Consider the following 23827-nt stretch of genomic DNA (forward strand, 5'->3'; position numbering starts at 1 on the left):
TATTGCATGTAAAGATGTTTATTTTAAAATGCTTAACTTATCCTTTAAAAATGCACTAGTATTATGGAAGAAATTATTTTTTTAAAACAATCAGTTACCCTCACTGAGACTAGGAAGAGGAGAATAATCATCCATCTCAGAGTCATTGGGACTGCGATTACGATAACGGCCACTACCAGAAGTCCTCCTTCCTTCATGACAATAACCACTTCTCTTGTGGTCACCAGAACTTCTTCTATCGTGTTCTTCATACTCCCAAGCTTCATCTCTATCCTTTTTAGGTCTTTTACGAGAAGCTAGAAATAAAATGCATTTTCATTGTAAGGACAAAAATTCTACTTTTAATAGCTCAAAATTATACATTTGCAAGTTAAACACTATTATATAGATGTTCTGTAAAACAAGCAAACACTAAAACTGTCATATAAAAATCTGTTATGGCATTATTCTAAAAATTTATTTCGAATTACATGAAAAAAGTACCTAAAACTGGGAAAGATGAGCAAACAGTTAAAAATAAAAAATGTACAGGGCATTTGTAATTTTATACAAAGTCAGGTAAGTAGAACAAATCAAAATAAGTTGCATCCTTTCATAAGAGAACACTAAGGTTGTCTAAATTCTGACTATTATTGGATGTCCATGTTCCAGTTCAGTGATTGCTTTGCCCATCTAACACAGTGAGTTCCAATGAGACTTGGTAACCTAGTTAGTTAAAGATATTCTGTTTTGCCAAGACTACTAAAATTTTGTCTTGATATATATTGCAGGAGATTCAGTGTAAAGGAAAAAGCTGCAGTCACAATCATAGGCCAGGCAGCAAGTATATACCACAGAAGGTTATTAAAATCAGTTTTCAGTCAGGACCAAAAAGCCTCGCACAACTGAATGTTGAAAAACTGAGATAAATGTTCTATACAAAACCAGAAACTTGGTGGAAATAGTGTGTGTAGAGGAGAATGGAGATTTCTTTGTTTTCAAATATAGACCTGGAGGGCAAAGAGTGCTAAGATGTAATAGAAAAAGGATATGGAGAAAGGAGGTAATTTCATCCATGAAATCAGGCAACTCTCCATTATCTAAGGTAACAGGAAAGCAAAGAGATGTCTAATGCAGACTTTGCTATGAAGATAAAAATGGCTCCAAAACATTACATTCTAGACTAGAAGAGTTTATTATTCATGTGAACTTGTATATAACAGCCCTGACATCTCTGGGTCTCTACCAAAGCCTCCTGAAGTTTAGAGAGGTATGACTGTATAGAGGGTTGTTTCTGAGCAAAATGGCTCCAAGCATTCAGACAGGACTGGAACAGAATTGACAAATTCTTTCTACAACCCCAGTTTATTGAGAGGAATAGGAAACATACCAGGATATAGTCAAGAGTCAGCCCAGGCTCAGAAGTAATGAAACCAGTATTGAGTGAGAGGTGATACTAATGCTCTGCACTACACCCTAGAGGGCTTCCACTTTTGAAAACTTCTGCACAGAGGTGGTTCAAGTGTTAAAGGTAATACCTTAGTTCATGTTTTTGAGCTGTTCTGCTTATAGATCAGACTTACTTCTGGAGGCAGTACAATCATGTTCACAAGGCCTGAGCTAGTAATACTCAATTTTAAAACGGTTGAGAGTTAACTGCAACTGAAGAAACAAAGAGCTGTCTAGGATAACTGAAGTGAGCATATTGGAGAAGAAAAGTAGGGAGTTTATGGGAAAAGACTTTGCACATTTAAACTGATTCTTTTCCCCCATGAGGCAGTATTTTTTGGAGGTAGATTAAATCTGTCTCCACAGTTTACAAATCATCAGTATCAATTCATGCTCTGTAGGACAAATTCTGACCCCAGCTATATCTCCATGAGAAAAGTAACTTCCAATATTGCTTTCCAGCAGAAATTTAAACTGATCAGTTTATCAATGCTGCGCAACAAAATAGAATGTGTTAAAGTTGTGCTGGCTCTGCAAGGCAAAAAACATGAACATGGGAACAGCTATTCACAATCAGTTATTGCTGTACAAAGTTTATTTTGAAGCAGATAAAAATTACTAAAATGTAAGTACTAATAATATTTCAGGAGTTACTATTAATTTTATACATAAAGACTACTCAGAATATAAACATCCAATTTTCTTCTAAATTCTTCCAAACATTTATGCAATAAAGTTATTGCTCATTAAATGAGATTTAATCAATTTTTAATTATCATAATTTAATTTAATTAAATGGCCTTTCTCCATGAGATACTCAAAGAAATTTATCTTCTATAACAATAACTATTTCATATTTTTAAAGTTCAATTTTGGACAACCAAAAGAATTCTGAAATACATATTTGTAACACTACAAATCTATTCAGTGTACTTGTCACAGATCTTTCATTCTCTTGATCATTGTCTTGTTTTACCTGAATTCAATTTTACAGTGTCCTTTGAGAAATATTATAATTTATTTTTAACCCAGATGCCCTCAATGAATTATTTAGAAAGATGACCAGATCTCTTGAGTGGATGTAATGAACCTAGAATCCCTTAAAGCATATAATTACTGTGAAAGTTTTCCATAATATACTTAACTCCACATATAAGAATTTCAACACCTACTGGGGCTTATATGTAGTACTTACATTCAAAAGCTTCTTCACTGTCATTGTCTTCATCAGAACTGATTTCAGTATATTTTGGTTTCTCATTAACTGTGCTACGTTTGCGCTTGTTCATTTTCACACGTTCACAAAGTGGCATGGTGGATTCAATTTCTGCCAGGAGATCAGGAGGTAATTCCTTTAACACTGACTGATCTATGCTACCTATTAGTGAAGAGTAAGAAGAACAAATGTGAACCTGAAGATAATAATAAAGGCTTAACACTACAGTCCTTTCTCAGGAACTGCTAAAGTATATCCACTAATAAATATTAGCGCAATGAGATATACTTGGATGTATTTGACAGCCCTTTCTAAAGTTGCATTTATTGTTCACACTGTAACTAGAAATTAATACATTGCATACACATCTCCAATAAAATATTTTGTTGGGCATATAAACAAATTCAAATTGGTGAATTTCCTTTGTAAAAAGACATTATTGCTCTATTTCCACAAAATTTAGTCTTATTTTGGTTCATTCTCTGAATTCAGTAGGTTTTCTAACAGTGTATGTAATTTAAGGATTCATTATGCCTAATTAACAGTTCTATTTATTCTCATTCAAATTATTTAGTGCACACAAGACAGTAATCTTCCTATTTCCAGCATTTAGAGACAATCTGTGGCAGAATCTGTGTGGTCTTATCCCTAAATACAGACAAAATCATTGACATTTCAATCTCTGCTTCAGATTTTTTTTCTTACCTCTTATTAGTGGTTTTATAATGCAACCCAAATTTTTGCTTGATTTTGTTACAAAGCATAGTTGAAATATTTTCATTTAATATAGAAAAACAGCAAGCTAAAACACATTGGGTTTCTTTTCCACAGAGGTAAATACTTAGATATCATCACATGATTCTCAACACATTTTGAAATTATGATTAGGCCCATATAGTTAGTATAAAGGAATTTACAGTCATAATATTTTACAAGTGACACAAGGAAAACAAATTAATTCAAAAGTATTTCTTGGGGATTTGTTTGATGTCTTATCTTTATCAAATAACTTATTGCACAGATTTCAAGATTATTGGACTAAACTGTTAACCTTTTTCCAACAACAGAACAAATGCCTTTGTCATAAGTGCCTCTCTCTCCAAGAAATAGAGAAAATCAACTGCCAATTGGTATACACACATACCCACACACATTCTCCAAGAAATCATCTTCTAGATGATAATTCACTTTCTTAATTACATTAACTATATCACTAACACAACTTTCTAAAATTTATTTCCATTTTTAGACAAATATTCCATCTTCTAATCCAAGTTTAGTTCCTCCCCCATTTTAAACAACTTTAACTGGAATTAGAAGAGCCTGAATAAGAGAAAATAGTTTCCAGCAATAAAATGTTGACAATATCGCTTTTAAAAATGCTAGAAAACATTTCACAGTGTGGTTTACCATGGTGCTTTGAAATGATTAGTCTTTGGGGACTGGGCACTAGATTGAAGGTAGGCAGAAATAAGGCAGCATGGACAGATCAGTTCCTCTGTGTGCATCAGCAGCTGACTGGATGACAGCCAGGTCTAATCTGGATGCTGCGTAGCCATGTCTGAGCAGTGGTATCCCCACATTAATACTTTTTGCATGCCTATGCGATGTCTGAAGTGAGTTAGCATACATTCAGCCTCAGACTAGAAGAAAATTTGCACATACATGTTCAAGACAATTTCTACAGGTGAAATTGCTACAGGGCCTCAGATCCTGGGTTATTTTAACATGGATTCTCTATGTACTGTTGGTAATTTCATTGAAATCAGGGGGACAATACACAAGACCATAAAGCCTATAGGAAATCTGGCCAAATATATTGCAAAAACCAGCTGCAAGTAAAGGAACAAAAGTTGCATTATGATTCATACAGATGCTTAAAAGCTAGATGGGCTGGATGTACTTACACTAGCAGGAGTATTTTTCTACAAATATATCTTTAAGCCTCTCCTAGTCTACAATGAAAAGTAAATTTAAAAACAGAATAATTAGTAGGACAGATTGCTTGGAAAGGAAATAAGAAAAGGAAACAAATCAGTAATGGATTGTATACTGATCTTGGCAAGAGTTCCATAACCAAATTCTAATTCAATTCAATTTCAAATTCAGTTTTAAAACTATGCCTGAATGTTTCATGATTTAATTTTAAGATTGTAAACATTTTGAGGAGCTATTAGAACATAATTAATTCTTATTTTCTTATACTGTGCACAAAGAACATATCAGTAAGATAAAAAAGTGATATATTTTAAGTAAGAAAACCCAAAACATCCACTCACCAAAACAAGTAAAAATTCACAAGCTACTACTTTCATACCTCCTAGGAATATCTATTCTTCCTTTCCTTATTGATTTTGTTCTGGACGTAGAACACTACTCAGTCTTTAAAAAGAAGTCAATTACCACAGTGTTAGTTATACATAAATGAAAAATAAAAATGAAAGTACTGTAAATATTTGGAAAAATAACTTTATTTCCTTTTCAAAAGTTCTAAGTATTCTATGTTCTCCAATATAATTTCAACTAATGCTTAAACTGTACTCTCTTCCGTTACAGATATTTCAGATGACAGTATAAGCTTCCCCCTTTTTCTTTTATTAGGGAATATGAAAAGCTTTCTTGAATAAAGAGGGGAATAGCAGAAAAGAGAACAATAAATCATTGCAAAGAGGTCCATAATCTATCTATATAGTATTTTTGTCACATTGCTCCCTGGAATGAGTCTGCTGCATGCCCAGTTTCCTTAGCTGCTGAGGATTGTAAATAACCAAATCTAAAAAGTGTTTTACTCATGCAGTACACAGGAGTTGAGCATGACTGCACATGTATGAACAATTCTGATATACATGGAAAAGGACTCCCCATCCTTTCTGGAGAATTTCAGGGATATTACATACTGTGAAACTTCAGTCAAAGTTTTAAAAATATTTTACTTTATTACTTATGTTGAGTCAGGGCAACCCAATCTTCACTAGAAACATCTTACTAAATTCCATTTTTATAGCTCCATATTTTATGATAAATGTACTGTTTGTACAGAGTAATAGAGAAATACTTAAGATACCCAGTTCACAATAAGAATCCAGTCACATGGCAACAAACATTAGGTTATAAACCCCATACTATTGTCTTTTCAGTTTACAGGATATTTTTCAAAAATATTTAAAAGACAATAGAAGACAAAATGATTTGAAAACATCTACAAAAACATGTATGGTCAGCTTAGGTTTTTCAATTTGTTTGATAAGTTTGAAAAGAGCTGGTACCTACTTTCCCGTTGCTCTACTTTCTGAAAAACTTTCCTTGTCAACAGAATAACTCAATTTTTTGCAATGTGCGTGATCAGCATATATGGTATGCCTGAAATGGACTATAGATATCAGTGTTCTTCAGACATCCCTTCAGTATACTCTCAAAGCTGTTGCTACTATTAAAATAAACAAACAAAACCCACAAAGAATGCCATTGCAACCAAATATTTGTTCCACTGTAAGGAATCACAATGCTGATAAATTCCACATTAGTGAAACTGAAGGATGAATCACAGAGTAGCTGTAGGAACAGTTCATATTGAAGAACCACGTACATGAACAACCACTTCTTCAGTGCTTTTCCAAACCTATGCAATGCTGTTCATGACTTACTAGTTGCTTGCTGAAGGAAGAACATATTCTTGGTTTTATTTGATTGCTATTATAAAAAGATTTCTTAGAGAAGATATTCTAGAATCTTCAGCTGTTAGTGAATATCCACTGACCATCAAGATGCATGTTGATCACCAATCCTTGACAAAATATAATACAGCTAAAAACCAGCCAGAGAAACTCAGCTAAAAATTAGGTCTGTAAACCTCCTCCCATATTCTATTTTAATCTGGGAAGCTTTTCAAAGGGTTTTTCCATGTACAGTAAAAAGAGTTTTATAAATGTCTAGTGGATATAGTATTTCCCTTCTTCATGTATGGCTTAAAAAAAGAATGGCAAGGCACAGATCTAATTCAGAGTTCAGCATTGCTTTTTGTTCATAACTTGATGGATGGTTTCAAGTTTGTACAACAGTTTTTAGCTAATATTTATGTAAATCTAATCTTTAGAATGATCCAAAATCACTTTGCCTTGAAGTCAAATAGATTGGTTCATCTTCCTGATTCAGGCAGATGCACCCATCACCAGAATGCCTTCAAGAGAGGTTGAACATAAAAAAAACCCACCAAAAAACATAACATTATTTTGGCCATTTATTAGATCCGTTCAATATGGAAAGCACAACTATATTTTGACACAACAATTAGTGTATTCATATTAGATTCACCTGGCTTGATATGGTAACTTCAAACAAGTAGTTACGGAAAAGGGGATGATGCTTGTTGACGCTTAGGTCAACTTTCCAGGATCAGAGAGGCTGTTCCTGCCATAAAATCAAAACCAAATCTTTTCAGTAATGATTTATTTTGCTTTTCAAACTATGGGAAGCAGACATATGGTTTACATTTTGCTGTAATTTCCTATTAACTGACAAGTCCTCAAAATTTGAAAATATTTATAAACCTAAACTCCAATTTGCTACTTCCATAAGATATGGTTAGTACAGTGGAAACAATCCACATCAGTTTGGTTATATGATTACTTTGAAATAACCATGATATCAAAATTTCCTGTTTGCACATACATCTATTGCAACAAATGAACAAGTGCTTGAAGAAAAACTGCCCCTGAAGTTCATTTAAAAACTAAGATTATGTTAATGAAGTATTTTGCATAAATTAGCTTCCCATAAATGCTCTTTTCTTTTTCTGTGTGCTAATACTTTGTAATAAGCAAAGCTGCAGTTAATGCAATTTCATATTTGTAATCTATTTATACCTCGTATTTTAAAGTGCAATTTTTTTCCACGTATCAAGACATTATAGAAAAGAACACAAAAGGGTTTAAGAAGGAACAATGACACTTGTTTGGGGTGTGGATATGAATCTTAATTTTGTATTGTCTCAGTGTTTAGAAATTTAAGTGTAGCCACTCCCCACATTCTGGAACTTTAACACTAATGAATTGCCACACATCTTCATTTTGGCATTAAGAACACACATACACACACATACAACTTACATATTACAGCTCCATTTTTCCCTCTCCTCACTCCTTTTTAGTCACAGAAGACATTAAATATGCTTACTGGACTCTTCTTATTTTGCCAATGCTTAGTATATCCAGTCCTGCTGTTCTTCCCCAGATACCAAGCTCACCTTACATGCCCTCTCTGAGCATTTGATAGAGGATGTTCCCGTGGTTTTAGGTCTACCTCCCTTATAGATGACTAGGTTACTGTCTAACTCTTTCAAGTAATTTTGGGTCACCACTATAACCACACTGAAAAAACGTCCTGTGTCAGACATATATACAGGAAGGAAAGCAGTTTCTTTCTGAATTAGCTCAACCAACCTCCAAACTCTGCTAAATCAAATAAAATATACTCTTACTCCATAACAAGAGTGCCACCTTCTTGTTGTTGGATAGCCATATCATTGTAACTACAACAGCACAGACTCACAGCTTAATTTTATTACAACCACTTGTGCAGATAAGGTTCTATTTTAGATTAAGAACTAAAGGAAAAAAGAGGGGATAAAAGTACTTCTCTGCTTTATAAAGATGTTTGGAAAATAAACATCCTTTAAAAATAGTAAAGTACTGTTACAGTATAGCACTCAGGCAGTAAAGGGCCACATGACTACCTGTGATTGATGAATACCTTACTGGTTAAAGCTGAAAATTTTCAGCTACCCCTTAGTGGGCAAATTTAATTACATCCTTTCCATTGTGTTCTCCCTTAAAATGCTCCATTACATCTTTACATCTCAGTCCATGGTGATCAGAGTTCCCTGCTCACCAGCATCATACTACTCCAAATAATTCTGTGCCCTGGAGAGTTTTAAGAACAGAAGGGGAAACACAGGGAAAACACTATCCTTTTATCAAAATGGAATTTAAGGCATGAGGAAAGTACATCTGCTCATAAAACAGAAGTTACACTTTTATCTCAATACCATATCATTAGCTGAAACACACCATCAAGATGAATACTGATGAAAATAATCTGAGTAGTCATGCATTTACTTTTCTCTTTCCTATTCTCTGCCTTAAGGTCTGTGGAAGGTGTGGAAGGTATGGCAGGAGCATCCCCTGGCAGGAGGGAGAGAAGTACTGTTCAGAAGTATATCCTATATCATTTCATAGAACCTGCTTGAACACATCTTTCAAAATATTTTTTCCTCATCTACCCTAATACTGGCACAAAGGGAAAGCTCTAAGCCTTGAGATAAACAAAAAGGAGAGGTTCAAGCTCTGGTTATATTCCAGTCCTTAGCTCTGACTTTAAGAAATGGGACACAGTCAGGTTGGTGGGTCAGAGTTGAATCTGGACACAGAAATGGAACGTGTTTAAAAAAAGACTGGATGTGGCACTCAGTGCCATGGTTTAGTTGTGGTGTTGGCACATGGGTTGAACTCGATGATCTTGAAGGTCTCTTCCAACCTAGTGATTCTGTGGTTCTGTAATTCCATGATGTAGATGTCATCATTATCCATGGCTAAGCAGCACAGATTCAAAAAGAATTTTTCAATTGCACAAAGTACTCTTAGAAATTTTTGACAGAGGGAAGAGCTTTCCAAAGAGCACCCTGAAGGATCCAAAGATCAGGGAATATACCCAATACATATTCTCCAAAGATGCCAAGAAGCATGAACTCACTTTACATCGATATCAATGATTTCCTCAAGCTATCTGATTTCTGCAGCAACTATAGCCATGAGTTATTTTATTCCTTATTGCTATTCCCTGACTTCCCATCTTTATAAAAATTGATAAAAGAAACCTAGAGTAGTTTTGCAAGGTACTTCGCAAAAAATATAGCAGTACTCAGAGTAGAATGGAGCAAGAGCAACAATTTAAATAAATGCAGTGCTGCACAAAGAACCTCACTTTTATGAATCTACTATTAATGCTTGTAATCTGAAATTTATGACTGATGCATTTTCCCAACTGTATATGCTGATTAATTTAAAAACTGAGCCATGGGGCCTCACCTAAGGAAAAAGATCTTCATTAAATATAATCAAATCAAACCTCAGTTTTTCTTCTCATCAAACACCTATATAATCAATATAACACAACCAAGGTCTTTACAGAGAACAAGCAAAACAAATTCCATGATTTATATATGTTTTGTGACTATAGGTACATCATCTGCTTTTACCTTGCTCTATCATGGAAAGATTCTCACACTTTATCACTGAAAATATCACATGAAGGTACTCTTGTTTTACTTCTTCAAAGTAACTTAATTACATTAACAACAAGAACAAAAAAATGCTGATATTTTAGCTTTTAATAAAAAATACTACAGGAAATAAAAGATAATTAAACAATAAGCATATTTAAGTAACCTTTATTTGATGCAAACAACAATTTGGTAATTTGAAGAACAAAAAAGGTCTCATCTTTTTCTTTTCTGTTAATTGGTAATGTTACCTTGAAGCAAAAATAAATTGCAAATTTCAAATAAATAGTTTAAATATTCCTACACAGAAACAGCCACTTAAAATGGTTGAAAATGTCGAGCAACAGAAAAGTTCATTTACCATAAGCAAATGTGAGGGTTTCCCTTATTTGTATTTTGCCAAATTTACCCTTTGTCTAGAAGAAAATTCAAACCAAAAATTTTGATCATATATCCCTGCATGTATGCCAAGAAATAACATGCATATTTAGATACTTATGCACATGAACAAGTCAACACTGCATATTGTAATATCAAACAAATTGCTGGCCCACATTTTTACATATTGCAATGCATTGTTGCAAAAATAAATTATGCAGAATAGCTTCAGCTTTTCCCAAAAATAAGAGGAACCTGATCAATCATCCATACCCATGAACCAAAGGCAGTTTCAGACTTTCAATAAATTGGTCTGACAAATTTGGTAATAAATTTCTATCACATGCACCAAAATAATTTTTCAAAAGTGAACTAGTTAAACAATGCACTCCTAAATCTGCAAACAAATAACATTTCAGATGAACCAAAGAACAGTGAAATTATTAGATTTGGTCAAGTTTACTGTTGCTGCTAAGAAGTAGATGTGCAAGAAGAAATTCCACTCTTAGTATCAAGAGAAGTCTTAAGAACAACTGTGAGAGCAAGAATCAAAATATTTACCTTAGTGGCAAAGACAAAAATAGGAAATAACTCAAGCAACTTCCAGGCAAAACAGTGTGCTGAAAATGTCTCCTATTGTACTGGTAACAGATCTACACAAGAAAGGACTCCAGTGTGCAACTGCTGAATTCCTTCTGTCTACCTGATATCAGTTTATCCAACATCTACCAACAGTAGCTTTTCCAACATCTACTTCTGAAAAATTAACATCAAAGCCAAAGGCCCCAGAGAGTATGTACAATGCCCACACATCCTACCACACTTTCTTGGAATAGAAGAGATGCACCATACTTTAAAAAATCCCTCCAAGTAGGAACAATCCATGCTAGAAAACCAAGATCTTCCCAGACTATTGGAGTTGACTGATGTTATTTACATATATATATATTTATGCCTCGAATATTTTTCAAACCATTAATCTATTCATTCCAGAAAGGAGAAAAAAAAATAGAGCTAAGTGAACAAAGAGTATATTAAAATGGATCCTTTGAAAACCCAACATATCTTTAAATATTTCTAATGCCAGGAGAAACAGCCAGCTTCTCTTCTAGACTAGTTAAGTTGAAAAGAGGTAGTCACCAATATCTCAGAAAAGACAAAAATCTGGAAAATTGTATAATTCTCATGAAAGTGATTATTCTACAAATTCAGTTACATTTAGAGTTTAAAGGAAGCTTTAAGACTTCAGCTGTAAAACATTAAATATGCCCTTTACTTTTCTGAAACATGGCATAATTTACTAGAGAACTTCAGAGAAAGTTTTAACATGCTTGATCTATGTGGTAATATATGCACATTCACGATGCCTAGTGAGTTATTACTCTGGCCTTGCCAAATGCAAATGCAAATGCAGTTGCTAACAGGAACACTAAGAGTGATTCCAATTTTCAGATTTGTGGAATTAGGACTTTCCCAATGGTTATCTTTACAAAAGGACAATCTGTAGTAAGCAGTCTGAGTCCCAGGAAATATGCTTTTATTCCAGTTATTTCCTAGCAGCACAGCTGCTTGCCCCACTGATTTCAGTAAGTACAACAGTATGCCTCTTTCAGCATCAATAGATTGTTATCTTGGAAATAAATTTGGGTTGAACTCTAAAGTTTTTTTGATGAGTTAATATCCATAGGATATTTTGCTCAAAGTTTTGTCAATTTTGTTTTTGTATTAGTCCTACACATGAAGGATTTAAGCAAATGTTTAAAATTTATTTACACACCTTTTTTGTCTAGTTTTCAGCTGCACCAAAAGGTATTGGTGAGTAGCTCAGCTGTGCTGTCCAGAAGACTATGAGAAGCATCAGAAGTTTGCTCACTGAGCCTTTCTTGTCACTCCTATTTAAAAGACGAGGCCTAACTGGTTACTCTGCTTCACAAGTGAGACTTTTCAGCAATACTAGAACTCAAAGATGGACCATCACATTACACAAATGCCATGGAACTTTGCAGTGCTACAGACTGCCACTGACTACAAATTATAGGTATTATAGGCTCTGAAAAAGTAATCTGGAATTTTAAAAAACCCCAAACACACAAGCATAGAACACAGAAATATCTTAAAGCACTGTTTCAACCCTGTGACATAAAGATGATTAAGGGTTTTAAATTTTTTAGCTGCACTTGAAAAAATAAGAAGAGAACCTTTGAAGAAATGGTAAATCTTCACTCATATTTCAGATTATAGCAGCAGAGAACACAGAGACTTGTAGTAACAAACAAATACCTGTGTTTAAAGTTCTGCACTGTAAAGATAATGAAATCCTAGAATAACAACCTACACAAAGAAGAAGTAGCATTCAGCATTATATTCTGCAGTGACATCACTTTTTTTTTTTTAAACAACTAAGCCTTCTTAGGTTATATTTGAAGATTCAAAAGGTGTTTCTACAAAAGTCTTAAAAAACACACACTCATTTGTTCTAAAACTAAAATTTGCAATTACATATGTGGTATATATTTTAGAAAGATAATCCTTTAAATATATTATAAGCCAACTTAGACATCTCCTTACCACACTTAAATTTTTCTCTCATTCTCTTATTTCTCTCATTCTCTGTGGATGTGTCTACCTGCACTTCAGTAAAGCCTTTGATGCTGTCGCCCACAGCCTTCTCCTGGAAAAGCTGGCAGCCCATGGGTTGGACAGGTGCTGTCTTCACAGGGCTAGGAACTGTCTGGATGGCCAGGCCCAGAGAGTGGTGGGGAATGGAGCTACATCCAATTGGCAGCCAGTCATCCGTGGGGTTCCCCAAAGCTCAGTATGGGGGCCAGTCCTATTTATCATCTTCATTGATGACCTGGACAAGGGGATCAAGCGCCCCCTCAGTAAGTTTGCAGAGGGCACCAAGTTGGGTGGAAGTGTTGATCTGCTGGAGGGCAGGGAGGCTCTGCAGAGGGATCTGGACAGGCTGGAGCAATGGGACAAGGCCAACTGTATGAGGTTCAACAAGGACAAGTGCCCTTGGGTCACAACAACCCCATGCAGCTCCAGGCTGGGGCAGAGTGGCTGGAAAGCTGTCCACAAGGAAAAGGACCTGGGGGTGCTGAACAACAGCTGCTGAACATGAGCCAGTGTGTGCCCAGGTGGGCAGGAAGGCCAATGGCATCCTGGCTTGGATCAGAAATGGTGTGACCAGCAGGACCAGGGAAGTGATTGTCCCTCTGTACTCGGCACTGGTGAGGCCACACCTCGAGTGCTGTGTCCAGTTCTGGGCCCCTCACTGCAAGAAAGACATTGAGGTGCTGGAGTGAGTCCAGACAAGGGCAACAGAGCTGGGGAGGGGTCTGGAGCTCAACAAGTGGCTGATGGAGCTGGGGGTGTTTAGCCTGGAGAAAAGGAGGCTCAGGGGGGACCTTCTTACTCTGTATGACTCCCTGAAAGGAGGGTGGAGCCAGGTGGGGGTCGGGTTCTTCTCCCAGGGAACAAGCAATAGGACAAGAGGAAATGGCCTCAAGTTGGTCTAGGGTAGTTTTAGATTGGATGTTTGGAAAACTTTATTCACAGAAAGTGTTATCAAGCACTGGAAAAGGATGCTCAGGGCAGTGATAGAGTCACCATCCCTGGAGGGATTTGCAAGATGTGTAGATGTGGATCTTGAGGACATGGTTTAGTGGTGGACCTGGCAGTGATGGGTTAATGGTTGGACTTGATGATCTTAGAGACCTTTTCTAACCTAAATGATCTTATGATTTGTAAAACTGGTAACATGTTTAATCTCAAGATAGTTGATCAGTATAGCTATAAGAAGCAGCAGAGAAGGTATTCGATGAAGCTCTGAAACAAAAGCATAGCAAACATGACCTCTTCATTGCAGGCAAAAACTTGAAGGGAGAAGTTTAATGCATTCCTCAACAACATACATTTACATTAAAACCAGGATAAAAGGCATTCACAGATGTTAAAACCGGTAACAAAAAAAAAGTGCTATAATTCATTCTGACCTGCAAAAAACAGGCCATAAAAATTCAGCATAAGACCCCTTAACAAAAATACTGTGAAAAAAACTTCTATAACTTTCCTTTGCTCTAGAGTGCATCTTTCACAAAAATGCTCAAAGATCAGAATAGAGTAGAAAATGTTGCTTCTTTCTTGCAAATGCCAAAAGGGACTGTTGGGATGGTTCAATCTTAATGATTGCATACTACAGCTATCCCAGTCATATAATAGCCTAATGAACTTTCAAACCTGTATATAAAATTTGCTTAAAATGATACTTGTTTTTTTTACAGTACAATGCAAGGCTTATCCATGTGCACAATAACAGGATGATTTTAAAATTTAGAGTTTACTGAAACAATGTAAAAAGTTATATAGACTTTCGGTATATGTAGCATTAATTTTAGCTTAAAATAAGTCAATTTTACTGAGTTTTATAATCAATGGGCATTAGTCCCTTAAGACAGAATAACTATCTAAATAGTTTTCGAACTACCTGAACTAATCTTAGTTTAAACTGGATTTCAGATAAATCACAGCAATGATGTTATATGTGACAAAGTCAGAACATATTTTCTTGGGGAAGGATGAGAAAGGAGAAACAAAGGACAAAAAATACATGGAGGTGAAAGAAGGAAAGATAAAGCAAAATATACTAAGCTACATGAAATAGGAGGGATGAAAGAAGAAATGGAATAATGATGCAAAAAAGCAGCCCTAGAAAAGATTTGCTACAAACTATTAAGAAATATATGAATAACTAAATAAAGAATGTTTATGAAAAATTCATCTTCTAGTGTAGTAAAACAGTTATAATAAAAATGGCACGGAGTAAAACTGGATGCTATTTCTCTCAATTGGAGTGACGACATTGTGGAAATGACATGAATATTTTCTATATCAGTTATTGACAAATAGACCTTGGCTTATTAAGAGATATCTTTATGAATTATGAACCCTAACTTACAAACACTGGAATTATATCCTAGAAAGTAGGCTACCAGGAAGTTGGGCAAAAAAATGTAAAACTAAAAATACACATGAAAAATCTGAAGTTCAGACACTTTCTACAAAATCTGCATGGATGAACACTCAAAACTTGATTTGTAAGAGAATCATAGTTATTCTTTCCATGAAACTTATTTCTAGTATCATTGTAAGAATCTTATTCTAGATACAATAGCCAAGAGACTGATATCAGATTCAAACTTTTTTTCCCCTGGAAACTATGTCCCAAGTTATTTCAAAATATTTAAGAAATATATGACTTGATAAAACACAAAATACACAAAAGCGCTGCAGAAAAGCTATAAACCTGAATTTAAAATGAATGCATTGCTCATGTGTGACACTGCTAGTAGAGTCATGCCAACTGGATTAGAGTCAATAAAACCTTTACACATTACTAAAATATACTATATAAATAACCACATACAATACGGACTACAAAAACCTACATCAGAAACATTTTAGAAAGCATACATACACTGTATATAGCTCTGAGGGCTCTAAATCCACCAATTTTCTGCACATAGAATTGTATGATTTCAAAGTCTATCTTTAGGAACTGAACTCCCTCAGAAAGTTTTCCATATGCCTTATAATAAACATAGAACTTTCATCTCAAATCTTTAGACTAAGCTGACAGCAAGGATGTCAAAATTTTCTGTCTGACTCTAGATACCTATTATTGTTAGAACTGGAAACTTTGCCTGTTCTGAATATCAAAAAGGGAGAGGGGAAATGTTCATATTCCCAGAATAAAGAGAGAACATTTAACAAGAAGGCTAAGATTTTACAAATAAGCAATACTCATGCTGAATTTTTAAGTCTTTACGGGTCAATACAATCAAGTTAGTAGAGAAAAGACATAGCAAAATAAATTCATCATACAGATATCAACTCGGTATACATGCACATAAACATAGCTATACATTCACAAAGATTTCTAAATCAGTTCTTATCAGATAAACTTTGTAAGAAAACATTTTATTCTCAAATTAATGAGCAATGATATACCCAGAACTGCATTCATAAATAATCCTGTATTCAGTTAAAATCCTCTCCTCTGACACTTTTTCTGCCTATTTTTGAGATATGACAGCTCTATAAACATAATTACATAAGAAATCTAAATTCTCTAAATGCTAAACAATTAAAAGAACCCTGACCAGTTAGTAACATTGATTTCACAATGTGAAATTATCTACTTCAGTCTGAAACCAAAGAAACTAAAATTATAGCACCAAGAATAAAAAGCGTTAAAACTGCAGAAGAGACAATCAAATATCAAACCTACAATCTGTTATGAATGAATTCCTGTTTATATGACTAATTTGATAATGCCAGTCTACTGTTTACATTTCTTTCCTCTTTCCACATACACTGAACCATAGAGACAACACTATATGAATTCTCCTAAAGACAGAACTTTTTAATAATCTTATTGTCACAGCCTAAAGGATGGAGGCTTCCCAACAGAGCTGTATTTATAGTGTAAGAGGCAGATGAGGCTTTGTAACTGCTTTCTTATCTCATAATGTAAAAATATCCCTTAGAAAAAAACACATTTCATTTCCAAATAAAAACATAAAAGAATCTTAGGGCTTCTATACATAGTATTTCACAACACCTCAGCTATAACAATTTAGTTACAGTAGTACCATTCCCTTATACAGACACACCTAATCATTCATATCATAGTTATGTTTAACTAGATACATTACCAGATTAAACTCATGTAACTGAAGTACATTTTATGACTATTTAAGTGTTCCCACATTAGGAACTTGCATTGGAATAAACAAATAATTTTAGTTATACCGTAGCAAGATTTCCAATAACCACAATCTCATAGACAAATTTCACTTTGTTCCCCAAAATAACCATATAAGCAAGAGTATAAACTATCAAACATTTGTGTTTAATTTCTAACCATAGGAGTAGCAAATCTAAAAGAACAGGAGTATACAAGATATAATGCAATTAACATTAAAAAAAATCAACTTACCTTTATTAGATTTGGATGACTTGTTCTTGCTAGGTTTAAAACAAGAGCCCCTTGATTTATCTTCTCTATCCTTAATAAATTTCTGCACATCATCCAGTGAAAGTTTTTGAAGGACAACTACAGGCTTAGCTCCTTTATGTAGATCTTCAACTAGCCCAATCTTCTCTACTTTGTCCTGTTCACCTTTAAATTCAGTTTTCTTTGATTCCTGAGTGACATTGACATCTTTATCACGCTTGATTTTTGGAATGACAAAATGTTTCAATGCGCCAGATCTCGCCCCCAACAAATAACTGGGAAACTCTGCTTTATTGTCAGCATGTGCTTTATTACTATTTACTTTACTCTTATTGCCATCTGTCCTTTGTTCATCCTTGCTGTTTTGTGATTTAAAGCCAGGTTTATCAGGTCTTGCTTTACTAGAATCTCCTCTACCTTCCTGTTTAATGCGAGGGCTGTCAGGTCTTGATTTCTGATCCCCAGAAAACCTTTCCCTTGATTCACCAGACTCATGTCTATGTTTCCTTGCAAATTTCTCAGGTTTTGAACCATCAGATTTAATACCATATTTAGAATCATGTTCATTTTTGTTTGAGGATCTCAAATATTCAGGTCTTCTGATCTTGGATGGATCTCCTCTGTATCTCTCTGACTCCTCCCTGTCCTCTGATCTTTGTTTGAGACTATCATGGTCACGCCTTGGTGTATCAGAAACTGAGCGCCCATCAGGCCTCTGTTTTGTTGGATCAGGTCTACTTTCAGATTTTATCCTTGAAGGATCAGATTTCACATCTTGTTTATGCCTAGATACTTCTATTTTCTTATCTGATAATGGTTTACTTGAGTCCCTCCTGTTATCATGTCTATGTTTTGGCATTTCAGGCCTGCCTTCATTCTTCTGTTTCGGTGTTTCAGGCCTCTGCCTTATTTCCTGTTTGCCATTATTTTGTTTTCCCTCATTTTGTTTCATCTCCATTTGCCTGGTCTGGTTTTGTTTTGATTCTGTTTGTCTGTTCTCATTTTGTTTCACTTCCATTTGTCTGCTTTCATGCTTGCTTTCACATTTAGCTTCTACCTGTTTCTTCTCATTCTGTTTACTTTCTAACCGTCTGCTCACATTTTGCTGAAATTCCATTTGTCTGTTTTCATTTTGCTGGATATCTGTCTTTTGACCCCCAAAGTCTGACATTTTCCTAAAAATCTCGGGATGGTTTTCAGGTTTAAATTTAAGAACTCCAACAGTGTCTTCTTGGGGAACACACACAAACATGTCATTATACTGCTTAATTTCTTCAGGTTTTTTTATGATGTCCAAATCCTGAGTTACTGTTGCCTGAGAGTCTGCTCTTCCTGCTTGCTGCAGATCAATACTAACCATCAGCGCTGGCCTTGCCCCATTTCCTGCAGAACCTGTCTCCTGAGAAGCTGCTCTATTTCCTCCAGTAGCACATCCAACCTCCTGTGGTTTGTTTTCTTGTTTTCGCTTCTTCAGAGGCTTATCTACAAATTAAAAGAGAAAAATCATAAATGCTATATATTAGAAATAGGCAAATGTCCAAGCAAAAATGTCCATTCCCCTCCATTCCCACCAATTAATCCTCCTCCACATGTATGTGCATACAAACAACAAAACCCATTGAATTTAAAATCAATAGAACTTCTCCAATACTTTTTAATATGTTCGTTATCAATCTACCACGTGCCAATTAATCATTAAAAAACATCTTCAAAACATATGGAATCAGTTCCTGTACAATTCCCGAGAGAACCATCTAATAAAGAAACTGCAATAATAGCCAAAAACATATCATTTACAGTTGAAGCAAGTTTTGAGGAATACTACTATAAAAGATTCTCTCTTGCAGATTAAGCCTGGTTCATTATACATGAACTATGCAAAGATCTGCAATGATTAAGACAGAACTTCTCTGTACTTGATTCAGTTGGGCTTCACATATATTGTAGCCAGGGAAAATATGAACAATGAACAAAAATTATTAAAATAAGTCCAATACTTCATTCTTCTCTTTGAAACAAGGAGTATATCAAGAGTTGGAGTCTACCATATCACATATGAATAAGTGGGGGTGCTACTACACACTTAAAAGCTTCAGTATTTTTCCCCTGCAACCATAATGCTTTTCATGGATGAAATAAAAAATTCAGTGATAATTTTATGTAGTGTCAAGAGCTTGACTGTACAATAATACTTTCAGTTTACGTTTTTTTTTTAAAAAATCATTAAAATTAGAATACAGAAAAATAGAAAGTGAGCCAACCACCCCCTCCTGTCACTTGGTAAAATTCATAGAAATGAGAAGCACATGAAAATATAAATTTAAAATACAACCTATTTATATTACCAACACAATACTCTAAACTAAAATTAATTTCTACCATGAAACTCAAAACCCCTACCTGCACTAAGGCTTATATTCTCATTTTGTAGTTTGTCAAGAAAAAAATATATTTGCTCTGTAATCAGGGAATATAATTTTAAGTCTAAGTAATGACCAAACACAGGTTGAAAATTCTATCAAAATACAATATAAGAAAAAATAACTTATTTTGTGTTTAGATTTGTGGTGCCTTTTCACCCGATGTAATGAGCCAGCTCTCCTTTTGGGAGCAGGGGAAAAGTAAGGAGGATGCAATCAAGGAAGAAGGAATTAAACTCTTAACAAAAACACTCCAAACCTCTCAAATTGTAAACCAGAATTGTGACTATGACTTTTAATTTCCTCTATACTTGTAGAAGATTCTGATTCAGAAGAATTAAAATTTTTAAGAATCATCTCCAAAATTAACATTAGAACACAGTAACAAGTAGTAAGATAGTCAACTCCAGTGATGTGAACAGGTTTGTGGGTTTTTTCCGTCATTTTAATTTAAAAAATCTATTTGTAGATCTCTAACTTCCTAAAACTCCAAAATTATGTATAACACTTAATGTCAGGAAGACAGTAAAGACAAATACAATAAACTCCACACAGAAACTGGTCAACTGCAAATAAGGAACTTTTCAAAGTAGGAACACTTGCCAACTTTATGATAGACAATGTGAACCAAAATAAATTTGATTAATTGAAAGTGCAGCTTTTTAGCATGGCGGTTTTTCCTTTTTCTGTCCAACAACAAAAACTGTTGGATTCATGAGAGCTTATATAGATAAACTTCCTTACACTACTTATTAAAACAAATGTGGGGTTTTTTTGAAACCTTCATACAATGACAAAAAATATTTTTCTACCTGTGACTAAGAGGGCTTTGACCTCACTGAGCTTCATAGCAGGTCTTAGGAATGACCATGAAGTAGAAGCTTCCAAACTGAGAGATTTCAAATTTGATTATTTTTTTAAACATATATACATTAATATACATACATACACACACACATATCACTACCTTATTTCTCAATTAAAACTGTTGAAATTTTGAAACACAAATTGAGAAACTTGTGTTCTTATGAAAAAGTCAGTCAGCTTTTTCATTTCAATTTAGAAATGTCAGTCACACTGAAAAAGTCCTGTAAAACTCTGATGGTGAATCTAGCTTTTAAAACATTACTGTTACCAGTTATCTGCCCTGTCCCTTTAACTGAGGTTATCACCTGTAGCAGAAAGGAACACACATTCATATTTCTACAAGTGCGTTTCATTGTCTAGTGCATCAGATTACAGCACTAGTGAAGACGGTTTGCATTAACTTAACCAGACTGAACAAGCCAGCTAAGAATCAAGCAAAGATTTTCTTCTCCTACCCCTACCATAGGAGCAAGGCAAATGGTAAGATGCGATGCCTTAAAGTGGTATAGCTAGATCAATGAAAACTCACCTTTCAGAGCCCTCATGCTGAGGGCTCTAAGATTAAACAACCAAAACAATTCAAATATGACCAATTTTCTCTCTTGAACTTCCATGGGCTCAAAATGCTACTGTTCATCATCATCCAAAATGTCAAATTGTAAGTTGAGAACATATAAATAGATGATTGCATCATAATTTGTCACATTCCCTCTAAATACAGAGCTCATTTGATGCACCTCCTTTGCTTCTCTTGACAACTTAGTACTGATGTTTAGTAAGTTATAACCACAACCTGTTGATATCTTATCTGAGAAGAAAGGGGTGCCTTCAAAGTTTTCTTTTCCTAAATGCCAAGGTGAATGCAGAGGGAGTTACAGATTATTCACAGATTTCTTGATATTTCCAGTGCATCTTGAGGGTGGTCCTTTGAACTAGACTAAATAATGACAGTTTTTCCTCTATGAGAGTTCTGGACCTAGGACAAAAAAGCTGACCCGAATATATGAAAAGAAGCAAGTTTGCCGACAATACATATCTAGGAGGACTTGTTGACTCCCTCGAAGGCAAAGACGCCCTGCAGAGAGACCCAGACAAATGAAGGGGCTGGGCAATCATCAACCATATGAAGTTCAAGAAGGGCAACTGCTGGATTCTATGCCTGGGACGAGCCAACCCTGGATGTACAGACAGACTGGGGAATGAGATGCTGAAGAGCAGCTGTGGGAAGGGACCTGATGGTCCTGGTTGATGACAAGGTGAATATGAGTCAGCAGTGCCCTGGCAGCCAGAAGGGCCAGCCATGTCCTTGGGGTGCATCAGGCACAGCATCACCAGCTGGCGGAGGGAGGAGATTGTCCCACCCTGCTCTGCACTAGTGTGGCCTCACCTTGATTACTGGGAGCAGTTTTGGGCACCACAGTATAAGGAAGACATTACACTATTGGAGAGCATCCAAAGGAGGGCACGAGGGTGGTGAAGGACTTGAGGGGAAGCTGTATGAGGAGCATCTGAGGTCACTTGGCTCATTCAGCCTGAAGAAGAAGAGATTGAAGGAAGACCTCACCAGGGTCTGCAGCTTCCTCCTGAGGGGCAGCAGAGGGACAGGCACTGAGCTCTGCTCTCTGGTGACCAATGACAGGACTCAAGGGAACAGCTGGAACTGTGTCAGGGGAGGTTTAGGTTGGATATCAGGAAAAGGTTCTGCACATGGAGGGTGGTTGGGCACTGGAACAGGCTCCCCAGGGCAGTGGTCACAGCCCCAAGGCTGCCAGAGATCAAGGAACATTTGGACAACGCTCTCAGGAACAGGGTGAGATTGCTGGAGTGTCCTGTGCAGGGCCAGGAGTTGGACTTGATTCTTGTGGGTCCCTTCCAGCTCAGGATATTCTGTGAAAATATCAGGTTGAACTAGTGCATTAAAGGTAGGATGAGCACGTAGTAGCACTATCTTCTTTGTGCATAATGGAAAAACTCCACTGAATGGGCGCAAATACTTTTTTGGTTGCCATCATAGCTGCAGAAATATGAAAGATGAAAAACACCATTGGGCTTTATCAAATTCTGAACTCACTTTGAACTATATGAGAATAATCCATAGAGTATCAGAGAAGTGAGGAGAGTAACCTCTGAAAACATATCTTCAAGTCTTCTATTTTACAATCAAATATATGCAAGTTTGCATAAATCTGTCTTTTTAGGCATGAGTCCCAAAACCCCATAGGGTCTTAATGAGCAGATGAACTTAGAAACTTTACAATATCCATTCAAATATTCTTCATAGTCTTCAAGACATCAGTATCCAAGTTTCTTCCACTTCATTCCGTAGATGACAGAATTTATTATCAGGATGTAGGAGTTTGCAAAAATATCAGACTAACACTTTTCTTTCAAATCCTGCAGACCTAGGTTCAGAGCTTGCCACAGTTCTGAACAGGTAGGCTCAGATGCTTTTGAGAGCAATTAAATGTGATCAGGATCTTTTTGCTTCACTCTACAGCAATTTTTGTAATAGAAGGAATATGTAGTGAGCCACAAAAGAGCTTTCTGACTAATATTATAGACCAGATATCCAAGTTTGTTGTTCTCAGATTCTTTTCTTTTCAGAAATATTATTCACTTTTCCCCCTTCCCTGTCTCCCAAGAACACAGATACATCAAAAATGTATCTACATTTTGTTCAACTACTCGAACAAATTTATGACTGCTCAGAGTACAGTCTGATCTCAGTTGTTCTCCTATGTGTGCACTGGTTTGTCTTGGCAAATTTGCATGGACATTTTCTTTACATTGCAACATGCTCACCAAAAGGCAGTACCTTGGTACTCAGACCAAGATGATAAACTATCTTATTCTAAAAAATAACAGAGATGTTTTGTGAAATTAAATGGGTCACTGTGGTGCAAGAAACAAAATATTACAGGAACCACAAGTTTGAAATGGATTTCCAAGCAGTTGTGTCTCACCTGTCCTGTTATGAACAGTATTCCTGGAGACAGGTTGTGGCCTTCATCTTTGGAAATATCTGCATGTCAAAACAATGAGTACTTTCAGATTTAGATATTAATTACTGTAGAACCTCTGTGCAAAAACACATTGCACTGGAATAACCACAGATACCTTTGAATATATTTCTGATGAAACTGCAGGTCAATTGTGATTTGCAGCATATCCATGCTAAAAATGGATATACTTGGAAGCTGAGCAAGAATTAGGGACAGTAG

The 23827-nt window shown here is 35.6% G+C and overlaps 1 protein-coding gene across 5 annotated transcripts in view; it reads right to left on the minus strand.

The window, feature by feature from the left end:
- LOC148220021 (nipped-B-like protein) overlaps nucleotides 1-23827 on the minus strand; it is a 167515-nt gene that overhangs the window by 45269 nt on the left and 98419 nt on the right. For 4 of the 5 annotated variants that reach the window (XM_088155479.1, XM_088155480.1, XM_088155484.1 and 1 more), the window contains 3 exons: nucleotides 17302-18801; nucleotides 2624-2806; nucleotides 99-296 (listed from right to left, as the gene is read on the minus strand). In XM_088155479.1, coding sequence (XP_088011605.1) covers nucleotides 99-296; nucleotides 2624-2806; nucleotides 17302-18801 — 1881 coding nt within the window. The remainder of the gene's footprint in view (nucleotides 1-98; nucleotides 297-2623; nucleotides 2807-17301; nucleotides 18802-23827) is intronic. The other variant, XM_088155481.1, reaches the window with a different exon arrangement.

Source organism: Sturnus vulgaris, chromosome W, assembly GCF_052056855.1.
Source record: "Sturnus vulgaris isolate bStuVul1 chromosome W, bStuVul1.hap1, whole genome shotgun sequence".
In the NCBI taxonomy this organism is placed as follows: Eukaryota; Metazoa; Chordata; class Aves; order Passeriformes; family Sturnidae; genus Sturnus; species Sturnus vulgaris.